This window comes from Squalius cephalus (genome assembly GCF_949319135.1).
Source record: "Squalius cephalus genome assembly, chromosome: 2".
In the NCBI taxonomy this organism is placed as follows: domain Eukaryota; kingdom Metazoa; phylum Chordata; class Actinopteri; order Cypriniformes; family Leuciscidae; genus Squalius; species Squalius cephalus.
In genome coordinates this window covers 11,103,610-11,127,937 of record NC_137123.1, presented here as the reverse complement: position 1 = coordinate 11,127,937, position 24,328 = coordinate 11,103,610, and the positions used below count along the sequence as shown (strand labels likewise).

Sequence of the window (24,328 nt, the reverse complement as noted above, 5' to 3'; positions counted from 1 at the left end):
ACTGATAATCATAGGTTGAAGAATCACTAAACTGCTGCTAACAAGTTAAACCAAACTATCTCAATAAGTTTCCTTTTTCAGATCACAGCATGATTATGTCAAAACATAACCAACACTATAAGATAACATTTTACTTTGTTCAGTTAACTGTTATAAATCAATAACAGCATACAAACAACAGTAGGGGAAAGCGGGGCACAACCTAACGCATTTTGGTTTTGGCTCAATTATTTAAAAAATAATTAGGTTAGATTAATCTTTTTTTTTACACAAGCAACATATACATCTCTGCTACAAATGAACACTTAAAGTTTTTTTCTAGGACCTTCCATTTTCGTACAGTTGCACTGAAAGTGACAGAAGTGCAAATGTTACAACTTACCCCATATGCGGGGTAAGTTGTAACAGACAGAGGGGTTAGTTGTAACACTTGTGTGTAACACACATAATTCAGTACTATTTTATCTGTATAGTTTGATATTGTTTGTACATCTGTATAGATAGATATCCATACATCCATCCCTCATCCAATCATCCTTCTATTATGGATCAATATCATGGATAGAGATATAGGAAAGGGCTGCACAGTTTTGCAATAAATAAATAAAATCATCAAATATTGTAATTGCATTGAATTATATTTTTGTGTGGCAGCTGCATGCAAAATTATTATTATTATTAATAGTAACAGTAATAATAATAAAAACAAGCTTAAACTCACATTTTAAAGTGTTTATTACATGAAAACAGGCAATATTTTTAATAAATAAACAAGTGATCAATATAGTAAACAAATCCCATAGCCTACAAAGTGAAAAAAAATAAAATAAATCATACTATGACTTTGATTCAAATTCCAAAATTGTTTGTGAAAGTCCAACAAAGTTAAATGTGTCAAAATAAATATATAAATAAATAGGCTATCTGAAAATTTATGTGTGTCCTTGTTTTATCAAGACAGGTTTACTGTTTGTCACAGTCATGACAAATATAACGTTCATATCCCTCAGTACACAATTCATGTGCCCATCCCTCACAGAAGACACACTTCACCCATTTCTCCCCAGGGACAGAGGACGCAAACTCTTCACCGCACACAATGCAATCATCACAGGACTGATTTGTTTCATTTTTCTTTTCTTTCGAACTGAAGAGCTTTCTCTTGGACTCTTTTACTGTTTTTCTACATTTTCTTTTCTTTTCCTCTTCTTCTATTGCTTGTTTGACCGGAGTGTCTGTGAGGATGGTGCTGATCTTCCTCTTCCTTCCCTTGGCAACACTCTTCCTTTGTCCTGCCTTTGGGAAGGGCCTGACATCAACAGGGCTGAATACAGGAATGGGCACTGAGGGGCCAGGAGAAAGCACAGTAGCAGTGGCGGGCACTGAGGGGCCAGGAGAAAGCACAGGAGCAGTGGCGGGCACTGAGGGGCCAGGAGAAAGCACAGTAGCAGTGGTGGGCACTGAGGGGCCAGGAGAAAGCACAGGAGCAGTGGCGGGCACTGAGGGGCCAGGAGAAAGCACAGTAGCAGTGGCGGGCACTGAGGGGCCAGGAGAAAGCACAGGAGCAGTGGCGGGCACTGAGGGGCCATGAGAAAGCACAGTAGCAGTGGTGGGCACTGAGGGGCCAGGAGAAAGCACAGTAGCAGTGGCGGGCACTGAGGGGCCAGGAGAAAGCACAGGAGCAGTGGCGGGCACTGAGGGGCCAGGAGAAAGCACAGGAGCAGTGGCGGGCACTGAGGGGCCAGGAGAAAGCACAGGAGCAGTGGCGGGCACTGAGGGGCCAGGAGAAAGCACAGTAGTGGTGGCGGGCACTAAGGCAGTGGCTGGTTCTGGCCTGTCGGTTACAAAGGATGGAGCAAAGTCATTTTCACTAAAAATGTCACAATTGTAGGGCCAAATGCCTGTGCATCTAAACCCTGACATGATATTTTCAGGGGTTACCGCCTGTGGCAAGGCTTTGCCAACAATGCCAGGTAGGTCATAGATAGTAGCATTGATACCTGGGTGAGTCTTCAACCAGTGGTCAAAATGCATGTTAAATTTACTCTTAAAAGAGCGGAACACACTTCTGTCCAGGGGCTGGAGCTTGTGGGTGCAGTGAGGAGGGAACGTCAAAAGTACAATCCCATGCTCCTTGCAAAAATTCAGTGCAGACACTGACACATGGGAAGCATGGTTATCTAACAAAAGGAGGACCTTTGACTCCTGCGATGGCTTTGTGTGGTTGGCAAAATGGCGTAGGAAAACTAAAAACTCCTCCTCCTGCATCCATCCTGAACCATTTGCTGCACCAACACATCCAGTGGGTCCGTCACGGATAAAGTGTGCATGAAATTTCTTCCGAGGGAAGATAAAGAAAGGGGGAATATAATTCCCCTGTGCATTGACCACAACAGCAACAGTAACTAGTTTACCTCTCTCACCAGATGTCATGGCCCCAATCTGCCGCAACCCTTTGGACGCAATGATTTTTTCTGGTACTTGCACGGTGGAAACTCCGGTTTCATCCATATTCCAGATATTTTGTGGCTGCAAACCATGCTTGTCATACACGCTTTTCAGGTTCTTAAAAAAAGTGCCCACATTGTGTTTGTTGAAGCTTGAGGCCCTTGCCAGACTGGTTGCTTGTGGCTTCCTGATGGACAGTGTGGGGTTACGCTTAAGGAAAGATGTCATCCAGTCCTTTCCTGCCATCTCATTTGTCTTCCAGGACTCTGGATATGTGCAGTTAAATTGCACTGCACACTGGAAGGCAAGTTTTCGTACCTGAAAAACAACAACATGCAAATTGTATGAATTGTTTATATTATTTATATGTAATGTTTATTTCCAACTGACCTTGTTTAAAATGAATACTAGTACTATTTTTATTAAACATAAACTCATTTGTGAACTTCAATGAAATGTAAGGTTAGCCAACTAAATAAATTGTATAGATTTTTTTTAGTAACAATTTACAATTAGGTTCTATATTATAAATTAACCAACATGGCCTAACAATTCCAATGTCTAAGCAATCTATAGGCCTATTACTTTCTGTTTTTAGTAAAAAATAAAAAAATAAAAATTATTTATTATGCTGGAAACTAATACAACCACTGAATTTTTAAATGTTTTGGTTTTTAACAAGTTAATAAGCTTTTACCAAACAACCTTATTGTGAAGTGTTAGGCTATTATGTTTAGTTTTTTTACTTCTTAACCACCCTACCTCTTTAGGGCTTAGCCCATAGTACATGGCAGATGCTATTCTTAAATAGTCCCTGAGCTTCTTTTCCTGCTCTGCGCTAAAGACCTGCTTGTGGCGAGAATAACCGACAGTGGGTAGCTTGCTGCTACCAGCCTCCTGAAGCTTTCTCTTCTGCATGACAAAACGATGGAGAGTCACATGGCAAATACCATACAACTTTGCCACTCCTCTGATAGACCTGCGTATCTGATAGACCTGCGACTATCCACATGCCTGGCAGCAATACACAGAAGGTCCCTACTCACTCCTCTATCTGTTTTCCGCTTTGGATGTCTCATTCTGTAAAAAAAAACCTGAAAGAATTAGGCTCCCTGTTTTTATTTCAATATCGTGAACACTTGGCGGCTTAGTTGTAACACTGTGCTACAACTAACCCCGCTGTGTAAAAAATATTTTAAGCCTAGCTAACAGTTGCTAGGAGTTGCTGACATGTTTCAAAATGGTGCCATGTTTTAGCCAACAAGACAGTGATTAAGGCAATATAAAGTTAGATTTGGTGACGTACACACACAACTCAGAAACAGAAAAATACGTATGATGAAAAAAAATACTTACATGGTGTCAAAACACTCTTTGTCCAGTATCTTCGCAAAATATTACCCAAACTTTTCACAAATCCACGGGAGACCGTCTTCTGGCAGCGAGAGAAAAAGAGCGTAAACACAACCCGCGTGACCCTGAGTAACTACGTAAAAGGTCCGTGTTACATTTAGCCCCGCGTTAGGTTGTGCCCCGCGCTCCCCTAAATATTAAAGTAAACATATAATGGTCTAGAGCCCAACTAAAGCAAACACCCATCACCTTAATGGTAACTTACAATTTGTGATTTTGTCCTTCAGTGATTCTGCTTGTTAACATCAGGTGTCTTCAATAATGCTCAATCATCACTAAATTAATCACTTAATTATCTCCTCAGCCCTAAATGCCGCTCCATCTGAAAGCAGGTGATGGCGATTTACTACTAATCAAGGAACTGGCTTTACTGACGAGATGCGCATAACAATCTCACGATATATATCGCACAGCCCTACCTGGGAGTTTATATGGCTCCAGAGTCAGTGTTAAAATATGAGTGTTAAATTAACACTCAAGAGTGTTAAAGTTAATGAGCTAATTAAGTGATTCGTTGAGTGATAATTGACCATTATTGAAGACACCTGATGTTAACAAGCAGAATCACTGAAGGAGAAAATCTAATTTTTTAAGACACCGTTATGGTGATGAGTGTTTGTTTTAGTTGGGCTCTTGACCCATAAAGCTTTAACTTTAAATTTTGTTTGGCTGTTGTATTTGAGTTATAATTCTCAGATAAACAAAGAGAAAAGGTGATCAGGTGGTGTTGGTTATGATTTGATAATCATAATTTGCCCTGAATATCAACTCTCATTTAGAGAGTCAGATTTACCTTGTTGATATACAACAGCCTGTGATTCTACAGCAAATGATTTTTATCATTATCAATATAATCCAAAATAATTGTTCTGATAAAAAGACTTAGAAAATTATTTTATTTAGACACACAGACATCAAGATTCAGCCCGTGAATCTCAACAATGGTGACAATAATAAAGCATGTTGCATTCTGGGTGCCACCAATCAAAACTCATTCATGGCTCCCATCATGCATTGCGGTATGAATAAATTATGATCTGAATTGTCTTACTAATTTCCTTTTCCTAATTGAATATTCTGTTTGTCACCATAGTTGAGATTCATACACTGATTCTTGACATCTGTGTGTGCCTAAAAGAAAGATTTTGTTTTACTTTTAAGAAATCCTTAGTTAGAAAAAAAAAATTATGCTGTTGAATCACTGTGATGCTGTAATCAACTATATACATTTAAGTCAGAGATTAGACTCTAAATGAGATCAGTGATTCAGGTCAAATTATGTTTATGTCAAAACATAACCAACAAAACCTGATCAACTTTTCTCTTTGTTCATCTGGCAGTTATAACTCAGATACAACTGCCAAAGAATAATCTAATGTTTACAGTTTATGGGTCTAGAGTCCAACTAAAGCAAACACTGATCACCATAATGGTGTCTTAAAAAATTAGATTTTCTCCTTCAGTGATTCTGCTTGTTTACATCAGGTGTCTTCAATAATGGTCAATCATCACTCAATTAATCACTTAATGAGCTCATTAACTTTAACACTCTTGAGTGTTAATTTAACACTCATATTTTAACACTGACTCTGGAGTAGGGCTGGGCGATTTAAATCGCGATATTGTTATGCGCATCTCATCAGTAAAGCCGGTTCCTTGATTAGTAGTAAATCACCATCACCTGCTTTCAGATGAAGCGGCATTTACTACAAAGAGCCGTAGTTAACTGACAAGCTGAGCCAAATCACATCAATATCGCGGACGTATCGCCAGCAATAATTAATGCGATATGGCTCAGCTTGTCAGTTAACTACGGCTCTTTGTACACAGCGAAACATCCAGTGTTAAATTAACACTCCTGGGAGTGTATGAGTCCACACTCAAGAGTGTTGAAGTTAATGAGATAACTAAGTGATTAATTTAGTCATGATTGAGCATTATTGAAGACACCTGATGTTAACAAGTAGAATCGCTGAAGGAGAAAATCGCAAATTGTAAGTTACCATTATTGTGATGGGTAGTTGCTTTAGTTGGGCTCTGACCCTTTTATGTGTACCTTAGATTTTGTTTGGCTGTTGTAACTGAGTTAAAACTGCCAGTTGAACAATGAATAAAAAGTGATCTGATGGTGTTGGTTATATAATGATAATCATCATTTGAACTTGATCACTGAACTCTTTAAAATCCTTCTTTCTGCCTTCGATTTATGTTGTTGGTTACAGCATAACTGTGAATCTGAATAAATGGCCAGAATTTTTTATGTAATTTAAAGGATTTCTTAAAAGATGTTTAAAAAAAGAAATCATTCTTTTAGGCACACACAGATGTCAAGATTTAGTCTATGCATCTCAACAATGGGGACGAGCAGAATATTCAATGAGGAAAAGTAAATTACATAGACAATTCAGATCATAATTTATTCATACCGCAATGCATGATAGGAGCCATTAATGAGTTGTGATTGGTGGCAGCCACTGCAACATGCTTTATTATTGTCACCATTGTTGAGATTCACAGGCTGATTATTGATGTCTGTGTTTTAAATAAATATGTCTGAAAGTCTTTTTGATCAGAACAATGGTTATTAAATTTTAATTATAAGTAAAGTACTGATAATCATAGGCTGAAGAATCACAAAACTGCTGCTAACAAGTTAAGCCAAACTATCTCAATATGTTTCCTTTTTCAGATCACAGCATGATTATGTCAAAACTTAGCCAACAATATAAGATAACATTTTACTTTGTTCAGTTAACTGTTATAAATCAATAACAGCAGACGAACAACAGTAAATATTAAAGTAAACATATAATGGTCTAGAGCCCCACTAAAGCAAACACCCATCACCTTAATGGTAACTTACAATTTGTGATTTTCTTCTTCAGTGATTCTGCTTGATATCATCAGGTGTCTTCAATAATGCTCAATCATCACTAAATTAATCACTTAATTATCTCCTCAGCCCTAAATGCCGCTCCATCTGAAAGCAGGTGATGGCGATTTACTACTAATCAAGGAACCGGCTTTACTGACGAGATGCGCATAACAATATCGCGATTTAAATCGCCCAGCCCTACTCTGGAGCCATATAAACTCCCAGGAGAGTTAATTTAACACTGGACTTTTTGCTGTGTATTTACCAGATGCCAGTGGCCCGCCGCCCCAAAGTTGCAAGTGCGGATTTTCCGCTCACGGGCACCAGGGGGGTGCGAAACGACCACCATTCAACCCGAAATAAGTAATATAACCATTCCAATGACTCCGAAGCTGTTCAGTTAAGGTAAAAAAGTTACTTAGTTCACCTTTAACAAGCAGAATCACAGAAGAAAAGAAGAGAACAGAAAAAGAGACGAGCAGAAACACAAGAACTACAACTGACTTCAGCCATAGTCTTAGATGAAATCAACTGAAGAGAAAAGAAGACATTAAATCTGTGAAGATCTCAGCAGAGGAGGATTAAACAACTCCACAAACAGCATTACCAGCTCCACTTATTACTAACCAGACTGACTTTATTTCGGTCAGATGTATACATAAGTTTTTATTGAGAATTAACAGAGGTTTAACTCTAATGTGTTTCATTTGAAGTCACCATTACAGTGATTAGTGTTTCCGTTTGTGGGTCTCTTAACTCTTAGTATAACTTTTGTCTTTTTTGGCTGTTCTGACAGTGTGTTAGTCAAACACATTTGCAGCAGCAAAGAAAGCTGAAGTGAAATGAGATCAGGTGTAGTGATGGGAAGTCCGGTTCTTTTCCGCGAACCGGTTCTTTCGGACAGTTCGTTTCAATGAACCGGTTCAAAAAACCGGTTCACCAGTTCTTTTACGTCATCACGTAATGACGTCAATTCTATCATCCCGGCGTATAAATATACATTCAAATAAAGGCATCTGTAATCATAACTTAATAGTACTCATCGTCATAATCATCTTGGATAGGTTTCTTACATTTACGTTTTGAAAATTAACCCGGTAGTAGGCCTAAGGCGATGCGCAAACGCGGATGTTTTACATGTCTTAAAGTGAATAAACTGGTCTTCATCATTTTTATTTTATTTGTAATTAAATAAACTTACATTTCGCCGAATTCGGCCCCTCATTCAAGTCCTTGGTTCACCCGTGCTCATGTATCAGCACAGCACATAGACAGTATAAACACAGCATCAGTTGAACTTGGCCAAAAGAAAGTTCGGTTCAGAGACGGTGCGATCACGCATGCGCAGTCTCTCCAGCTCATCGGTTCTCCGTATCGAACGTGTCCGAAAGATCAGAGGCGGACAGAGTACACAGCTTCATTACTTGAGTAAAAGTACAGATACCCCTTGCTAAATTTTACTCAAGTACAAGTAAAAGTACTACAGTCAGATGTCTACTTAAGTAAAAGTACTGAAGTACTTGTTTTTAAAAGTACTTGAGTACCAAGAGTACAAGAGTACATTTTCTAAATATTGCATTACTACTGCCATAGTGCTTACATTTATGTACAGAAACGTCCTACATGGAGTTATGAAAAATGTTAATGTTAATACTAGGGGTGGAACGGTACACAGAAGTCACGGTTCGGTTCATACCTCAGTTCAGACATCACGGTTCGGTACAATGGAGGGAAAAGCAAAACAAAAATGCAGAGGGCAATTTTTTTTTATTGTGCATGTCTCAGGCTGTACCACCTAGTGTCATACAGTCTCTCCCCTGAGCTAGCTGCAACAGCCTGCCCTGTAGTGTGTAAAGTAAGATGTAAACAAAATAAGACAATCAGCTATAAAACTGAAAATAAAGCATCTCTTATTTATGTGTGGACGCACGAGCGCGAGGGTGCGCGCGGCAAAAATGTCGTCATTGTGGTGTGGCCGGTCATGCGCGTTGGGTGTGCAAGGCCACATTTCGCTTGGCGGTGTGCAGTGCACGGCTTTTAGCGCACGGCTCCGCATCCGAAGACGCACGACTTCGAGCCGAATCTGGCCGAGCATGTACATCTCACAGCACGGCACCCAGTTCTTGCGTCTAAATTAGTTGCTTACATTAACAAAATGAGCCTACAATAGCAGACATCAGCCCTTTAAATAAAAATAAATGGCCATGTTTTATAAAAAGGTTCACAAAACTAAATAAAAATGTTTAGAAATGATGTAAGATAACGTTAATTTAGTTGTAGGTTACGTTCTCATATACATTTTTTTTTCTAATGTCACAAGGAATAATCTGGTTTACTGCTTTACACGATTATTTTGCTGTGTGGTTTTGGTGTACAAAAGTGTTGTTTTACTAAAATAAACATTCACGAGTGTAGCCTACCTTACTTCTCACCGCTGATTCCTGATGGTTTAGAGGACAATTACACCGAGTCGCACCCTGTCGTTTCAAAGAATATACACCGGCGAGCGCGAAGTATAAATGCCTCGTCCATTTGGGGAGGCGCGCGCTGCGGAGGCAGGCGAAAGTATAAACCATAGACAGTATAAGAAGGTATAAACAAACCTAGCTTAAGGCGGGGCTACAGATTAGGTGTCCCTAAAGAACCCGCGTATCTAACAGTAGTTCCGCATTACATTAATTAATTTGAACGCGAGTTTTATTTATTTTTATACCGTATTCTCCGTGTAAATTCATGTACCGAACCGTGACGCCCGTACCGATTCGGTTCAATACGAATACATGTACCGTTCCACCCCTAGTTAATACCTTGGAGAATGTAAAGAAATTGAAAGTAAAGTCAAGTCATTTTCATCTTTTTACCATGCTGCTTTATTTAACATTTCTCACTTGCCCACAAGGCAATAACACAATGGCAACACTCTGACAAACCTCTGCTAGAGTTTTAATGGATTTTTTGCACCCACATTTGAACCCGACTGTGTTAAACACACCGCAATACTCAAGAACATCAACGCAAATGCTCAGCTTACATTAATGTGTAATATCAGAAAAGAAAATTCAGCTAACAATTGTGTGTACATGTGAGTTTCTCTTTTTTTCATCAATCAAATCACAGGGTTCCAGACTGCGACCAAATATGCGACCATTTTATTGAGAATGTGCGAGTTCAAATTGTATGTGGACGCATTTGTGCGAGTGCATGGTCATGTACTACTCAGTTAAATTCACGCATGAATTTTCCTGCATTTAACTTGTTTTAGCGCCCGCCAAAGTGAATTTTTGTCCCGCCAAAGTCTTATTTGATCGGTGAGTAAAGTAGATGAACTGCCGCTTGTGACAGGGCGCATGTTTAACTGCAAGAACGAGCAGAGAGAGAGAGAGCCGGTCGCGCGCGCAGACACACTCGGTCTCTCTCGCGCACTGTCGCTCGCTTTGTTCTTTTTTCCTTTTTTTTTTATTTATTATTTTTTTATAAGAAGTAACGGGTACTCACGGTTATGGATAGAAATGTAGCGGAGTAAAGAGTACAATATTTGCCTCTCAAATGTACTTGAGTAAAGTCATGAGTACTCCCCAAAAATGATACTCGAGTAAAGTACAGATCCCTCAAAATTGTACTTAAGTACTGTACTCAAGTAAATGTACTCCGTTACTGTCCGGCTCTGCGAAAGATACAGTTCTCGGTTCTGTACTGGTGATCCGAGAACTGCTGCAACAACCAGTTCTTGACTCGAGAACCGTATGCCTGTGTGTGAGCTGAGAACTACTGAAACCTTACTAGGCTAATTCAGTCACAAAACTAAAAACTTGATGCATGTCTCCAGTATGTTTAATACGTTATGTTTTGATTAACACATTATAAACATTTAATTTGCACCCTTTAAAACCTTGGCAAGAGTTTACATCAAAAATGTATATCACCTTACTTAGAAATTAAATTATCTGTTCCTGAAAATAATGTTTTAGTATAATAATAAATGTTTCGTTTTATTTTAGTTTCATTCATTGTTTCCAATCTTTAAAATAATACAGTGAAAAGGCAGTAGATGTCATAAACATGTTTCTAACATGTTTTATTTTGTTACACTTATTGATGTTCAATAAAATACTTAAGAAACATGCATTTCGTCCCTCTGAAAAAATCGCACGCATGCTCAGCTCATCAGCTCATCGGTTCTCTGTATCGAACGCGTCCGAAAGAAACAGTTCTCGGTTCTGTACTGGTGATCCGAGAACCGCTGTACCTGTACGTTCGGTAGTGCGCGCATGCTCAGTATCAACTGCTCGTGCTCATCACTTCTCTCAGCACAACATGTCTAAGTTCAGTGAACTGTTGGATTTACTGGAGTAATATGCCTACTCCGGGATTTTGGTTTATTTTGAGTCGAAGGGACTGTCAGGACTCAGGCATGTCCGAAAGTGAGTAATTTAACTTGTGGATCAGCGCTGACGCAAGACGCGAACTGTTTCGAACGATTCAGTCCGATTTAGTGTACTGGTTCGACCAGTTCACTAAAAAGAACCGGTTCAAAAGAACGATTCGTTCACGAACCGGCCATCACTAATCAGGTGATGATGGTTACCTGTTGATGGTTTTATAAGCATCATGAAATAGACTGATTCACTGATGTCTTTTGAATCTAACAATTGTGTTGTACCCTTAATATATTCACATGACAAACCCTGTGTTACTGAGATCCAGCAACATTATAACAGTCAGTTAGAAGACTTTAACAGACATGAGTATGAAATCTTAATCTTAAGTGACACACACATATCAACAGTCAGCACAATAATCTCAAAAATGGTGATAATCCATTTTTTTTAGATAAACAGATAAGTTCAGAACATCACTGAAAAGCTACAAAATGTCACAACAAAACAACAGCAAAAAATAAAAGCAAATATTTAGAATTAAACAAAATAATTACCAATCCAGCTGCATAATTTATCCAGTGTTGGGAAAGTTCACTTTCTACATGAACTAGTTCAAAGTTCAGTTCACAAATTTTAAAATGAGTTAGTTCAGTTCATAGTTCATATACTCAAAATTTTGAACTAAGTTCACAGTTCCAAAAATGAACTAGTTCATAGTTCTTTTTTTCCATGTTGCTGCGAGATAGTATTTTTCAAAATGATTACTAGCACATATAGAACCACAGTCCACAGAAAATTATTTTATCAGTTTTAACACTGAAGCTATGCGTCAGATTTTTCCCATCCTCACCGACCTTGTCATATGGGGGGTATGTAAAAACAAATATTGCATCACAATAAGTGTAATTGTGATTGTCATAACATTTGGTAACTAAATAGAATTTTAACATTTTTACAGTTTTTATTATTGCTTGACAAAAATTTCAAGATTTCAATTCCATTCTTGTGATTTGATTCCGATTTTGATTCAATATTGTGAATATCGCATTCTGTGGAAATCCGCAGAAGGGGGGCTGGGGGGCTGGGCAGAAGTTTAGGGGGGCTGAAGCCCCCCTAAAAAGGGCCTAGTGACGCCCCTGGTTATGACCATGTCATATTGGGGTGTCTACGATTTTGTCATGTGGTAATCAAAACTTTAAATGTGTGTAATTCTGCATATCTCCTTTAACTTCGCATTTTTACAACCTTCATGTGATGCGTTTGATATCTCTGTAATTCTCTCAATCTAACAGAGTCGAATTCCAATAGCAGAATGCAATAATATACATTGTTTACACAATTCATATTTCTGGAACTGAAAGGCTTAAGTCAATCGTCACTGTAACTCGAGCCAGGAGACCGTTCCAGACGAACAAAGGGCTCTTCCCGCTAGAAAAATCTCGACAGATGATTGGTCCTCCACGAAGAAGGTGACGGCACATGGGACACTGTTAAAGTCCAAACCTTCAGTTTCCTCTCTCTCTGCTCTCCTCCTCTCGCTCTGACCTTCCTCTTCTCCCTGGCGCAGCGCTTCTCCAAGGAACATCTGAAGGAGGCCCTGGCCTTCTCTATCGAACGAACACATGTTCGAGTCGTAGCTGCGTCCTTTGCAACCAAGATTTGCAACCTCTCCCTGCCCGGGAGATGAATCTGAACTTTCTCGGTAACGTTACATTCAGTGAGCCTTTTTAAACTTCCCGCGACACCGGAAGACGCAGCAGAAACAGGACACCGTCCGCGCTTTCCTGCCTCTCAGCATCACCCGAACAGAAGACAAACTCGCAAGTATATTTATCTGATAAAAGCTGTTCCAGGTGTCTCGTGAACTTAGGTTTCTGTATGTAATAATTACTAGCTTTTCCCTTCTCTCTATTTCTTTCTTTCTTTCTTTCATTTCATTTTATTCTGATCACGTATGTTATTGTTTGGTTAAATGTTTGTTTGTGTTTATTGTTTGCATTTTTACGTACGTTTATATTCGTAGCCCATATAATCTCTAGTCTTACATTTATTAAAATTCATTAATACTTTTCACTGTCTCTGTGTTTGAAAACCCACCTTATAAGTCAATGAAACTAAAAGATCTAAGCTACAAAGCTCGATATTGTAGACTACATTGAGTAGTTCTTAATTCATAAACTCAGAAAGTTTGATGTTCGTGGCCAGAAGATAAAACTTTCTTGGAGTTTGTAAAGGGATAACCCTTCTTAACTGTGATAATCTCACATTTATTCGCTGGACGAATGACTGATGACCAAACCAGTTACAGAACAAGGTAATCTCGACACAATTGATAAAATAAATGTACATGCGATTTCTGAATTATTATGACCATGAGTTATAATTATTAATATTTCCAAAATTCCCTATATCCTTGAGCTAATTCACATTTACCCAGAGTCGTATTTGTTACACCATCATCACCTGATCTCATTTCACTTTAGCTTTCATTGCTGCTGTAAATGTGTTTGACAAACACACTGTCACAGCAGCCAAAAAAGACAAAAGATATATTAAGAGTTAAGAGCCCAACTAATGGAAACACTAATCATTTTTATGGTGATTTCAAATTAAACACATTAGAGTTAAACCTCTGGTAATTCTCAATAAAAACTTCTGTAGACGTCTGACAGAAATAAAGTCAGTCTGGTTAGTAATAAGTGAAGCTGGTAATGCTGTTTGTGGAGTTGTTTAATCCTCCTCTGCTGAGATCTTCACAGATTTAATGTCTTCTTTTCTCTTCAGTTGATTTCATCTGAGGCTGTGGCTGAAGTCAGTTGTAGTTTTTGTGTTTCTGCTCGTCTCTTTTTCTGTTCTCTTCTTTCCTTCAGTGATTCTGCTTGTTAACAGACTTATTAAGGCTGAGATGACTCCATATTTAATACACACAGATGTTGTGGCTCAGATAAGGTCCAGTTCTGGTTTATTTCTTTGCTCTTGGCTGACATGTGGCATTGCTATGGCCTGCTTGTGGCCCAGATCTGGCAAATAGGAGTGAGTTGCCCAAGGGCCGTCATTCCATGCTGCATGTGGGCCAGATCATCTTTCCATGTGTGCCAGATGTGGGCCGGATTTGGGCCGACACAATGTTGCTATGTGGGAATGGTATAATAACTCTTTCTAATATGTTTCAAACCTACAGAAAGATCTCACATACTTGTTTCATTGTTGTTCTTGGCGATCCCAATGAGATCAATGTCCACAGAAGAATGTGCTGTGTCAAGTCGAGGGATTTTATCTAAGGTGACACTGGGTCCAACCATGAAGACTTCAACCTCTGATTAAAAACAAACAAGCTGTTATGTGATATATTCATTTATTTACAATTATTATTATTTTTATGAAAGTCCAATTCCATTGAATTTGCACAAAAGGTAAACAAATAAAATGAATATTCACTATTGTTGGGTTTTCATTTCTGATGAACCCTTCAGGTTTACTTATATTTACATTTATTCAGTTAACAGATTAAATTAATCACTATTAACTGTAAGGTCATCTTGAGGTCAAATGTTAGATCTTACAGTACACTGTATAGTCAAGTACTGTACAAGTGCTTCAGTTCCCAACTGGTTTAGCTTCCAAATCCAAATGTCCGAAATGTCCTTAAAATCAAACATTTTTCATGTTTTTTCAGGATGAGTGTTTATCAGGACACGACCTGTCCATCTGGAATCTGTCTGCTGTGATGAGCTTCTACCAAATGATGAATGACTTTGAACCAAAATACTGACCTTTGACATCAACAACAAAAGACACAAAAAGAGCAGAAAACACTGTCTAAAAGATTTGTAATTCTTCACAATTATATAGTTACTGTAGCTGCATTTATCATCCTCACCGTCTGACACCCGTGATCCACCGCTGCTCTCTAGACTATATAAACTCCCTGATATCATATTTAATCTCAGTTTCATCATCAATAATAACATTTTCTCCACTCACCTACAACAGCAAGAGCAAAACTGACACTGTCACTCGTGTCCGTCGGCTTCACCAATGTAGAGATGAGTTTCTCACTGGTTTTTAAGATACGGTTTCCAAAGGAGGCTAGTTCAGCTGGGCTGACTGATGATGATGATGATGATGATGATGATGATGAAGATGACTCTAAAATCTTCCCTGAAGCGTTGAAGGCCATAGTCAAAATGTTGGTCACAGTCTAATTTATTGATCAGACAAACAGTGTCACAGTAAATGTCAACAGAGCAAATAAGACAGCACTGTTTTGTCAATCATATATTATCTACAGTATATAACTGACAAATGTTTGATTATTTGATTATTTTTCTCTTGAAGACTTACAGTCTTAGAGAGCACTTGAGATGTGATGTTCTCGATCTTCTCAAGAAGATTTTGGAAACAGTCCTGAAATCACAATTGTGAAAGCGGTAGGCTGTTAATTTTGATCATGTTTTTCAATATTAACAGAGAGCCAAACATGTATTGTTACTGCACTGAAGTGTCACTGTGAAGGTTCAGTGATGTTAGTACAGACACACAACACAAATCTAGCAACAATAAGTAGAACAGCACATTCATATTTTACATAACAGATATCTACAATTCACATTTTATTGCACTACACTTTGAACTAATTAACCATTTCCAGTTACGAATTGAGCAAGAAAAATTAATATTGCATAAAATATCACCATTTCCATTCCATGTGTTCAAGAGAACAAAATCGCCACTTCCTGAAAAACTGGCTCAAAACATCAGTAATAAAAATGGAAGCCCGTGGCTCTTTTTTGTGCATAAAAATACTTGCTCCTCAAAGCTCAGATGAAACCCAATAATAACCCAGTCAACGCATGATCACAGTGACATCACACCATTCTCATACGGTGATGCTCACAGTGTCAGTAATATATGAGCTCATTGTGAATTCAAAATGTTGAGGCGGTTCATATATCGGTCACTGGGGGGAGATTCTACTTCCTGTTTCTCTACACTATCACAGTGACATCACAGTGGTGTCACATGGTGATCAGTGTTTGCTTTTTTTTGGCTTGTGACTTTTAAAAATTACATTTTGTCTGGCTGCTGTAACGCAGTTTTCATTTTCACGTCCTGCGCCACGTTGTTTAGATAGCAAATGCATTTGTGCCCATTTGTGCGGCCATGGGCTTCTGGTCTGAAAACGAGGTGTGTTCTGGCGCATTGATGATGCGTTTCTATTTCGAGGAACTGAAATAGACGCGACCAACTGAAACCTGGCCTAAAGTCAATAGCACAGTATTTATTTATTTTTTGTTATTTAAAGAGCACGTTACTAATATGAGCCTATAGGCACGTCCACAACACACGTACACTCTGCTTATTACACACACAGGGATGCGCAGCATTCAACAAACTAGCCAAATATTAAAAAACAAAAGAATGACAATGTAAAAGGATTAATATTGTGTACGTAAAGATAACGTGGAATCCGGCTTGTCCCGTAGATGGTGTTCTTGCGATTTAACCTCGCACATGAGCAGATCCGTTTCCTCTCTGGAGAAGCATTCGGTCTTTACGCCTCCAAATTGCGTCATGTAAATAGCGAATCCGCCATGACGCGAGCGCAACTGACTTTAAAAGGAAATGGTAGATGAGACTCTGATTGGGTTGTTGCACGTTACGCCCAAAACACACCCATTACTCATTAAGAGAATAGAGACGACCCTTTTAGACCATGCACTTATATTGTTAAAATATAACACTTCAATTTCAGAAACTCAACTTACGGTGCATCCTTCCTCCAGCGTTATATTTATATCTGCAATGACAGAAATCAGCATGAAGACAATAATAAAATACATCTGAGTCAGACAGAACTTTAGAAAAGTCCTATCCATTTATGTTGTATTTTATTCATTTTGATCTTAGTCCAGATCGAGTGAAAGTCAGTGTCTCACTTTAAACTGTTAAGTTGTTTCTCCATTAGGAGCAGAACTCATGCTATAAAACTATCAGTAATAAATCACTGTGCTAAACAAGATTAATAGATTAGCAGCAGTCAGAATAAAATAAAATAAAATAAAATAAAAAATCAAATGATGGATGCGACCAAAAATGTGGGAATGAAGAAACGTTGCCTGTGGAATAATTATTATTATTTTTATATATGGACATACAATCTAAATATATCTCCATTTTACTTAATACAGTAGCTTGTGTGCAGACATTAATTTAATGTTCTGCAATGATCTGCAAATTCACATTTCACACACTCTTTTACACACACACACACACACACACACACACACACACACACACACATTACCAGCTGAGGTCGTCTGTGGTGTGGCTGTTGTATCGGTGCTGATGATGTCAGTAACAGCTGGAAAAAAAAAAGTAGAATGTTAATAAATTTAAAAATGCAAATAAATAAAATGTAAATATATTTACTAGCACAGTATGAAGAATTTTGGCCAAATTGCGTGATTTGCGTGTTTTTTAGCCTTATCACCATAATGGTAACTTACAATTTGTGATTTTCTCCTTCAGTGATTCTGCTTGTTAACATCAGGTGTCTTCAATAATGCTCAATCATCACTAAATTAATCACTTAATTATCTCATTAACTTTAACAATCTTGAGTAAAAAAAATAAATTTTGGTTTGACATTAAATCAAAATTTATGGTTTTAACTAAATCATAAATACAATTGGAGAAAATCTAAGAAAAATAGCTGTAACAAATTACATTTTTTTTTTTAAGTTAATCCAAAGTATAATTTTTTTCAGTGATAGAGGGCGTAACACTTACTTTGAGGCAAAGTGAAAACAAGGTATAAACTGAAAAACACAATTTTACATTGGACCAATGTAAATATATATTTTGAATGAATTACACTGATGTTTCACTTTTTTCAGTGTTTTCATCATATATATATATATATATATATATATATATATATATATATATATATATATATATATACATATATATATATATATATATATATATATATACAAACATATATCTTTAATCTGTTAGACTGGAGTAATGGATAACTTCTAATAAAGAACAAAAATGACATAACATTGAATCTCATAAAATTTCTCCATACTTTTAAAAAGACATTTAAGAAATGGAACTTAAATACAAAATAAGTTCTCCGGTTGAATTTACCACGTAGCTTACACCATTTATAGAAGCAGACAAGATGATTTTTACAGGAGTATTTTGTATTTTTATTTAATTAGAAAACAGCTAGTGTGTGATTTATTTTTATATTTCAGAGGAAAAAAATTGTTTGTGTGTTTTCAGTCCATCATATTATTGTGTATGGTCTATGTTGGTTGACTATTTAAAATTATTTTCAATTAAATAAAAATTTCAAACTCTCAAGCTTTGTTTTCATTTTATTATTTATTTTTTTGTTTTAAGCTTTGTTCAATTTATAATATTGTTAATCAATTTTAATTAAATCTTTTCAATTAAATCGTTTAAAACAAAGTCTTTATAATAACGTTGTTTTAAACTTTAAAATGTTCCAAAAAACTGAAGTAGCGCAATGCCTTGCCGCACCCACTTCCGGCACCAGACTGTTAGGCTGGCGCTGTCGTCCGTCCTCACACTGCTATGACCATAGTATGAAGGTATTTTTGGTGTAAATCAACTGAGCGCCTGTGACAGTGAAATCTGTAGTTGTAGAGAATAGTCACACATGTGTATCAGTGAAGTTGAAGTCACAGAGAGAAATGTTTTAAGAGTTGCAAACTTGTAGACTTTTTTTTCCTCTTCCACAAACACAACACAACAGTTACACCTTCTCAAATTCTTCACTGCAGGCGGACCAATCTTATTCTACAAATCACTAAATAAGAAACTTGTACGCTCACATTTTTGCTACAGTTGCTGCAGTGAATATGGTGCAAAACGCATTTACACACCCGCATCAAAAAATGTAAAGGCAAGGCAAGGCAAATTTATATAGCGCATTTCATACACAGCAGCAATGCAATGCGCTTCACACAAAAATGTAAAAATTTAAATAACAATATAAAACTACATACAATTTTACAATATATAAGACACCAACAGATAAATACATTTATTTATTTATTCACACATTAACTGTAAAAAGCATCTGAAAAAAGCTTGGTCTTTAATCTAGTTTTAAAAATTGTGATAGTTGGAGCGTTTTTAATGTTTTCTGGAAGCTGGTTCCAGAGATGAACGCCAAAATAGTTAAAAGCAGATTCCCCTTTTGACAATAGGTTTTAGTAGAAGCTGTTTATGTTGTGATCTAAGGGGTCTTAGTTGAGTATACTGTTGAAACATATCACAAAGATATTTAGGTCCCATCCCCTTTATTGACTTAAAAACTAATAAGAGTGCCTTAAAATTAATCCTATATCTAATTGGTAGCCAGTGTAAGGACTTTAAGATTGGAGTAATTCTTTTTAGGCAGTCCTGTTAAAAGCACTTTACAATAATCAATCCTACTAGAAATAAAAGCATGTATGATCTTTTCAAGATCCTCCTTAGACATGAATCTTTTAATGAAAATATGCTGATTTTGTGATTGTTTTTATGTGATTATTAAAATTTAGATTATTATCTATTAGGACACCAAGGCTTCTTACCACTTCCTTTGCTACTAAACCCTTTGTTTCTAGCAGGGTAGAGATTTTACATCTTTCCTCATTTCTTCCAAAAACGATAACCTTATTTTTATTTTTATTAAGCTGGAGAAAGTTCTGTGACATCCAAATGTCTATTTATTCAATGCACTGACAGAGAGTTTCAATGGGGGTATAGTCATTAGGCATTGGAGGTAAATACATTTGTGTATCATCAGCATAACTATGGTAAGAAATTGAATTTTTGAGTTAGGTTAAATGTGTTAAGCAGTGGAAGTAGTTCACTGACATAGTTGCTATCTGGATTGTCAACGTGCAAATTGAAATCCCCAGATATCAAAACACAGTCAAACTCTAAACAAATAAAAGAAAACAGTTCACCTAGTTCATCAAGAAAAACTCTAGGGGAATGCTTTGGTGGTCTGTAGATGATCAGTAACAGAATTTGAGGAGAACCCTTAATAATTCTACTTAAATACTCAAAAGAGACAAACTCGCAAAAAGATAAATGTTTGCATTCAAAAGATGAATTAAAAATTGTGGCTATTCCACCTCCTTTTTTGTTAGAACGAATGGCACTTAGAAAATTATAATTAGGGGGGGGGGGCTGATTCAATAAGGGTAGACACATTATTCGCTAAGTCTAACCCCCAATTTCCACCGGCTGCGTTACGGCTCCGGCACGGCGGCGGAGTCAATAGGTTTCCATTAAAGTCAATGAGTGTATTTCCACTGAATGCGGTACAGCTGCGTTCCGACTCCGGCGATCCGCAGCCCTCCGGAGCAGATACGCAGAGCTTCTATTTTTGCCGGATGCCGGAGAGCTACGCAGCACTACAGGGCAGAATGCGCAGGACAGGAAGTCGAGCAAAAAAACAGAACAAAACAAAACAAAATAAAAGATCCGGTTAATTTTCTAAATAAAATACACCGTGATCATGGCGGATCATATTTCCCCACACTACACCTTGAAAACGTCATAATATGCCATTCCTCATAACGTTCTGTTTATAGAAACTATATATCGCGCGATCATACGTGAATTAGCGAGATCTCGTGGGTCCTCGTGACTTCAGCTGTCAGTCATGGACGCAGCCGTTCCGCCACAAATCTGGACCTGGTGGGTATTGACGGACGACGGAACACGGAGCTGTCACGCAGCGGAGCCGTTACGCAGCCGTTACGCATCTGGTGGAAATTGGGGGTAACCAAGTTTCGGTTAGAAATAAGAAATCAAGGTTATATGCACAAATGAGATCATTAATTAAAAAGGACTTATTAAGTAAAGATCTGATATGTAAAAGAGCAAATTTCACTATGGTGATATGATTTGCTTTAGAAACCTGAGTTTGTTTAGTTACTCTGTGAAGATTTGCCAGATTTACCCCATAGGCTGGATATAATCGATTTCTCCTATCACTTATTATTACTGGGATAGGCCAATTTGGGACACTAGCATTAGATGGCACAAACTGAGTGGATGGACAGAGACAGAAAAGATTTTCATTTTTGTTTTCGTTTCCAGCAGGACATTCATAACTTATAGATTGCAAAGTATCTGAGAGCACAGGGAGAGTGTCTAGCTGGAAAGACTGTCAATGTATACCAAAGGCCATGTAATTTAAAAGGATAAAAGTCAATTGTTTGACTCCTTCTCTATTTGGATGAAGGCCATTTCTTACAAACAGATCATGTCTAGTCCAAAAATAATCAAAATTTCCAATGAAATTAAAACCAGCAGCAATACAATTTTTTTTTAACCATATGTGCAATCCAAAAAGACGGCTAAAAAACTCACATCCCCTAGAGGGCAATGGAATGGGACCTGATATCATGAGTTGTTTACCTAGGGAGTCAGCTTTAAAACAGAGGTTCTCAAAATCTTGGTACAGTTTTGCTGACTGCCTATCCATTACATCATTTGCCCCAGCATGTACAATGACTGATTTTACAGAAGGATGAAGATATCAGCTCGAGAAAACACATCAGATCATTGTACTTGTTTACACAGTCTCGCAGCGCTGTGAGGAATAATACTATAATGGAAAATTTATCTCAGCAGTACGAGGAGCAACAGATCCGAGGCTATGGAATAATGTAGTACGTTTTTTTTTCATTCTCAAGTGCGGCGCATATCTGTGCATGAATGAATGAATGAATGAACGGCAGAGATGCGCGCTGTTTACCACAACTGGCAAAAGACGGTTTAAATTTGAATCGTTTCTGTCTGTGAATGTTTCGCTTTTAGCAAACTGTATTGCTATAGGTTACTGAGTAAAAATCGAGTGAAATATGTTGAAATAAAATGTATTTGTATAAGCAACGTATTAAACTGCAAATTAACATTTATATTTCTTATAATAAAAACGAAAGTTACTATGTTACAGACATATGAAAGACAACATTTCATTGATTAGTTTTGGATAGATTATACATTTTTACTGTAAAATATCTGCCACCTCAAATAAGCTTTTGTTTGCCAATTTTTGCTCATATGTTAAATATAGTATGTTTTGTCAAAAATAATTAAATAATTAAAGCTGCAAGCAGCGATGAAAGGGCCCTCGCACCCGTGCCATCAACACTCGGTGGCTTTAGGAAGACAGAGCATGGTTGGGAAATGTACATTTAAGGAGGTATATATAGTAAGAGTATGTCAAAGTCAGTTACAAAATGTTTTGTATAATGGTGATAATAGCATGCTTCATGACTCAGCTAAGTGTTGCTATCATGTTTAGTCTGTTTCTAGCATGCTTAGTACACAATAATTATGTGGTTAGTACTGCATTACGGTGTTAACCATGTCAGTTTCTGTTGCCAGTAGGTGGCGTTATGGCTATAACTGAATATGAGCATGGATGTGTGTTCAGGACAGAACTCTTATCAAACGTGTGAAGTTTGGTGCAAATTGGACATTGCCTTCTTGAGTAACAACAAAGTCATGTTTCATTGAATTAACATTCTTTAGCACTTAGCTAAGCATTGTTACCATGTTTTAACATGTTTCTAGCATGTTTAGAACTCAATGGCATTTTTAACATGTTGCTAGAACGGCATAAAAGTGTTAAACATGTCACTTCCTGTTGCCAGTAGGTGGCGCTATTACTATAACTGAATTTGAGCATAGACATGTGTTCAGGCCATGATTCTTATCAAATGTGTGAAGTTTGGGGCAGATTGGACATTCCATGCCTGAATTACAGCAAATTCCTATTTAATTGCAATAATAGCATGCTTTAGCACTTAGCTAAGAGTTTGCTAGCATGTTTTAGCATGTTTCTAGTATGTTGTTAGCATGTTTAGCACTTGCTGGCACTTTTTTATATGTTATTAGGAGTCCATAACAGTGTTAAACATGTCACTTCCTGCTGCCAGCAGGTGGCGCTATGACTGTAAGCATGATCATGTGTTCAGGACAGAACGCTTATCAAAAGTGTGAAGTTTGGGGCAGATTGGACATTCCTTGCCTGAGTTACAGCAAATTCATATTTAATTGCAGTAATATCATTCTTTAGCACTTAGCTAAGTGTTTGCTAGTATGTTTTAGCAAGTCTCTAGTATGTTGGTAGGATGTTTAGCACCTACTTGCATTTTTTTATATGTTATTAGGAGTCAAGAACAGTGTTAAACGTCACTTCCTGTTGCCAGCAGGTGGCGCTATGACTATAACTAAATATGAGCATGGACATGTGTTCAAGAGATAACTCTTATCAAACGTGTGAAGTTTGGGGTAGATTGTACATTGCCTTCTTGAGTAACAACAAAGTCCTGTTTCATTGAATTAGCATGGTTTAGCACTTAGCTAAGTACTGCTAGCATGTTTTAACATGTTTCTAGCATGTATAGAACTCAATGGCATTTTTAACATGTTGCTAGAACGGCATCAAAGTGTTAAACATGTCACTTCCTGTTGCCAGTAGGTGGTGCTATTACTATAACTGAATTTGAGCATAGACATGTGTTCAGGCCATGATTCTTATCAAATGTGTGAAGTTTGGGGCAGATTGGACATTACATGCCTGAGTTACAGCAAATTCCTATTTAATTGCAGTAATAGCATGCTTTAGCACTTAGCTAAGTGTTTGCTAGCATGTTTCTAGTATGTTGCTAACCTGTTTAGCACTTGTTGGCTCTTTTTTATATGTTATTAGGAGACCACAAGAGTGTTAAACATGTCACTTCCTGTTACCAGTAGGTGGCGCTATTACTATAACTGAATTTTCTCATGTAGATGTGTTCAGGACAGAACGCTTATCAAAAGTGTGAAGTTTGGGGCAGATTGGACATTCCATGCCTGAGTTACAGCAAATTCCTATTTAATTGCAATAATAGCATGCTTTAGCACTTAGCTAAGAGTTTGCTAGCATGTTTTAGCATGCTTCTATTATGTTGTTAGCATGTTTAGCACTTGCTGGCACTTTTTTATATGTTATTAGGAGTCCATATCAGTGTTAAACATGTCACTTCCTGTTGCCAGCAGGTGGCGCTATGACTGTAACTGAATATGAGCATGGTCATGTGTTCAGGACAGAACGCTTATCAAAAGTGTGAAGTTTGGGGCAGATTGGACATTCCATGCCTGAGTTACAGCAACTTCC

At 37.5% G+C, this 24,328-nt stretch overlaps 1 protein-coding gene across 1 annotated transcript in view; it reads right to left on the bottom strand.

Moving 5' to 3' along the window:
- The window catches only part of LOC307152402 (adhesion G protein-coupled receptor E3-like), an 88,096-nt gene that overhangs the window by 28,905 nt on the left and 34,863 nt on the right, over positions 1-24,328 (bottom strand). The window contains exons 3-6 of the mRNA XM_079860998.1: positions 16,880-16,915; positions 15,460-15,522; positions 15,100-15,316; positions 14,312-14,431 (exon numbers count right to left, since the gene is read on the bottom strand). Of these exons, the coding sequence (XP_079717124.1) occupies positions 14,312-14,431; positions 15,100-15,295 (316 nt within the window). The 5' untranslated portion in view covers positions 15,296-15,316; positions 15,460-15,522; positions 16,880-16,915. The remainder of the gene's footprint in view (positions 1-14,311; positions 14,432-15,099; positions 15,317-15,459; positions 15,523-16,879; positions 16,916-24,328) is intronic.